This window comes from Temnothorax curvispinosus, unplaced genomic scaffold (assembly GCF_003070985.1).
Source record: "Temnothorax curvispinosus isolate PA1 unplaced genomic scaffold, ASM307098v1 QBEX01001190.1, whole genome shotgun sequence".
In the NCBI taxonomy this organism is placed as follows: Eukaryota; Metazoa; Arthropoda; class Insecta; order Hymenoptera; family Formicidae; genus Temnothorax; species Temnothorax curvispinosus.
The window spans coordinates 1-2,420 of NW_020210970.1; the positions used below are offsets into that span (position 1 = coordinate 1).

Consider the following 2,420-nt stretch of genomic DNA (forward strand, 5'->3'; position numbering starts at 1 on the left):
TATAAAGACTCAATTTTTTTTAATTAGGAAGACCTGTATTGCGTGGAGTAATTTTTTCAATTAAATTTTCCAAAAGTTGATTTCGCCTTTCCAATATTTGATTTTTACGTTGCAACTCGCGTTGCAATATTTCATTTTTCTGTGTAAATGCTATAGCAATTGTATTTTCAATGCTTCGAAGTACATCTATTTTGCTTTTCTCTTGTTGCAATGCTTCGTTTTTTGTGAGTATAATTGTTTTGCATGGGTGGATTTCCTAATTTTATATTCTTTCGACGGGGTAGACAATGTTGGAGATTGTGCAGTCTCTGGTGATGTTGACTCTCCATTCGGACTACAATTACGATCGCCATCATCCGGATGGCGTGAATTGGAGAGCGTATCAGTACTAACTTCTGCATCACGTGAAGTGAAGGGCGGCGTATCAGCAATAACTTCTGCATCACTGTCCGAAAACGCGTCAGAAGACGAGGAAAAAGACGGAATATGTGACAAAAAATGCGCGAAATCACAATTATCATAACAATTTTGAATAATTGATATTAATGTCGGTGATAACCTGTTTGCTGATGAAATCCTGCTCTGCGATAAGTTGATTGGTTCATCATCCATTGACGCAATACCGGTGTCAAAATTAACAGATTTATCATTTTCCAAAATATCCTCCATCTGCTGGTAATACTCCCATGACTGTCGCCCTCGTCCGGTTTTTTTGTTATTATCTTTTATATGTTTATATCTGGTTTTCAAATTGCGAAATTTATGGTCAATCATTTGTGCAGTAACCTGCGAAATCCCTATGTCATCAAATTCTTTTTTTATTTCTCTCCAAAGGGTAATTTTTTTTATTGTTGGACTTCTAAATTTCGCCAACCGTTCGGAATATTTGGATAGAAGGAATAAAATGGATTTATGATCCCATTGAAATTTAGAATCTGAAATAAAGAATAAAGAATATATAAAAAATTGATTATCGTATGAAACAAATGTGCGTATTGTTTTTTTTTTAAACTTAACTTAATCTCTAACACATTAATTTAGGAAATTCATAATGTACCGTTTTCATCATTGTTAGGTATTTCGTTGAGGTCCTCTTGTGCTTCCATTGTGTGATCCGGGTTGATTTGGCTACAGTCAGATTCACCCACGTTAACTTGTACAGCGTTATCCGGGTTGTGTGATCCGGGTGCTACCATTGTGTAATCCGGGTTGATTTGGCTACAGTCAGATTCACCCACGTTATCTTGTACAGCGTTCTTTTCAGTAATATTTTGGAAAAATTCGGCGAAGAAGTTTACATCTGCAATAAAATGGTTCATTTCATGACAATTTATATATTACTTGCTTGCACTTGTAGTACTACGAGAAACCTATAATTTCTATGTTCAATATATTGTGTAAGTAAATTCAACTAACCTGCCTGGAGTTTAGAGTGAGTTTCACTACTGTCCGTCACTTCATATAACTCGCCCTGATAATTATATGTTATTTTTAACATGGTTCCATCTTGTGTCACATTAGTTAGTGTCTCCAACTCAGTCAATTGTTGTTCATCCGGTGGTACGTATTCAACAGGTATGCTGGAGATAAATAGAAGTACATAATATACGTATGTGTGTGTGTGTATTGGCGGCGAATATTATAGACATAACTCACAAATTAACAGACGTAATTATACTTACTAGTCCATTTTCTTTTATTTATTTATTATGGAATGATTGGGAGCTCGGTACGTCTAGGAGATCGCTATAATGTTCGCTCTCGGCCGCTGTGAATTGCGCGTTAACGTCGACGGGATCCTGCCAGCGGTTCAGGACGATCCTCTTGATCGTCTTCGGTTGGGTGACGACGTTCTCGGTTTCCTCGACGGCTTCGTCGTCGGTGCTGCTCGAGCAGATCCTCAGCGCCAGCTCGCTCTCTATTCCTGCAGGCTCTTGTCGTCGCTCTCGAGCTCGTTACGCGTATTGTTTGTGAGTACAAGATCGTCGTCGTCGTCGCACAACGAGATAATTCACGGTTATGTTCGACTTACAAAAAGATGGCGACCGCTAACAACCGCTAACTACTAGCGCTTCTGTCCAGCCAAATTTTCCCGTAGCAAATGGTAGCAAAGCGCTCGCTGCTTACGTGCGCTAGGCTAGCGGAGTATCGGCTGAACGCACCCTATGATTCTTGATGCGCGTTTTATTTATCCCGACGCATCGTACGTGCTATAAAACTCGTCTAATTAGCTTTATTGGTTCTAGTCGGCCTGCTGGCCTCGCGCATCTTTCCTACTATCTTCGCCCGGGCTCGCCGCTGCTGCTGCATCGCCTCATCTGGCCGATGGCTCCTCAGTTGTTGGCTCGGTTGCCGCTTAGCTGGTCGTCGGTTGGTGCAGCCCAGCGAACGGCTGCAAGGGACGAGAAATAATTCGCTGA

At 40.7% G+C, this 2,420-nt stretch overlaps 1 protein-coding gene across 2 annotated transcripts; it reads right to left on the reverse strand.

Annotated features, from left to right (window-relative positions):
* Window positions 1–7: 7 nt before the first annotated feature.
* On the reverse strand, window positions 8–2,165 carry LOC112461149. 2 transcript variants are annotated; one of them, XM_025026299.1, is made up of 5 exons: window positions 1,683–2,165; window positions 1,417–1,580; window positions 1,058–1,300; window positions 560–935; window positions 8–445 (listed from the first exon to the last, which is right to left on the reverse strand). In XM_025026299.1, exons 1-5 carry the CDS (start codon window positions 1,688–1,690, stop codon window positions 187–189), a joined length of 1,050 nt encoding a protein of 349 aa, XP_024882067.1. In that variant the 5' UTR covers window positions 1,691–2,165; the 3' UTR covers window positions 8–186. The 2 variants fall into 2 exon arrangements, with proteins under 2 accessions (XP_024882067.1, XP_024882059.1); XM_025026291.1 differs by having other exon boundaries at window positions 8–935.
* Window positions 2,166–2,420: the final 255 nt, after the last annotated feature.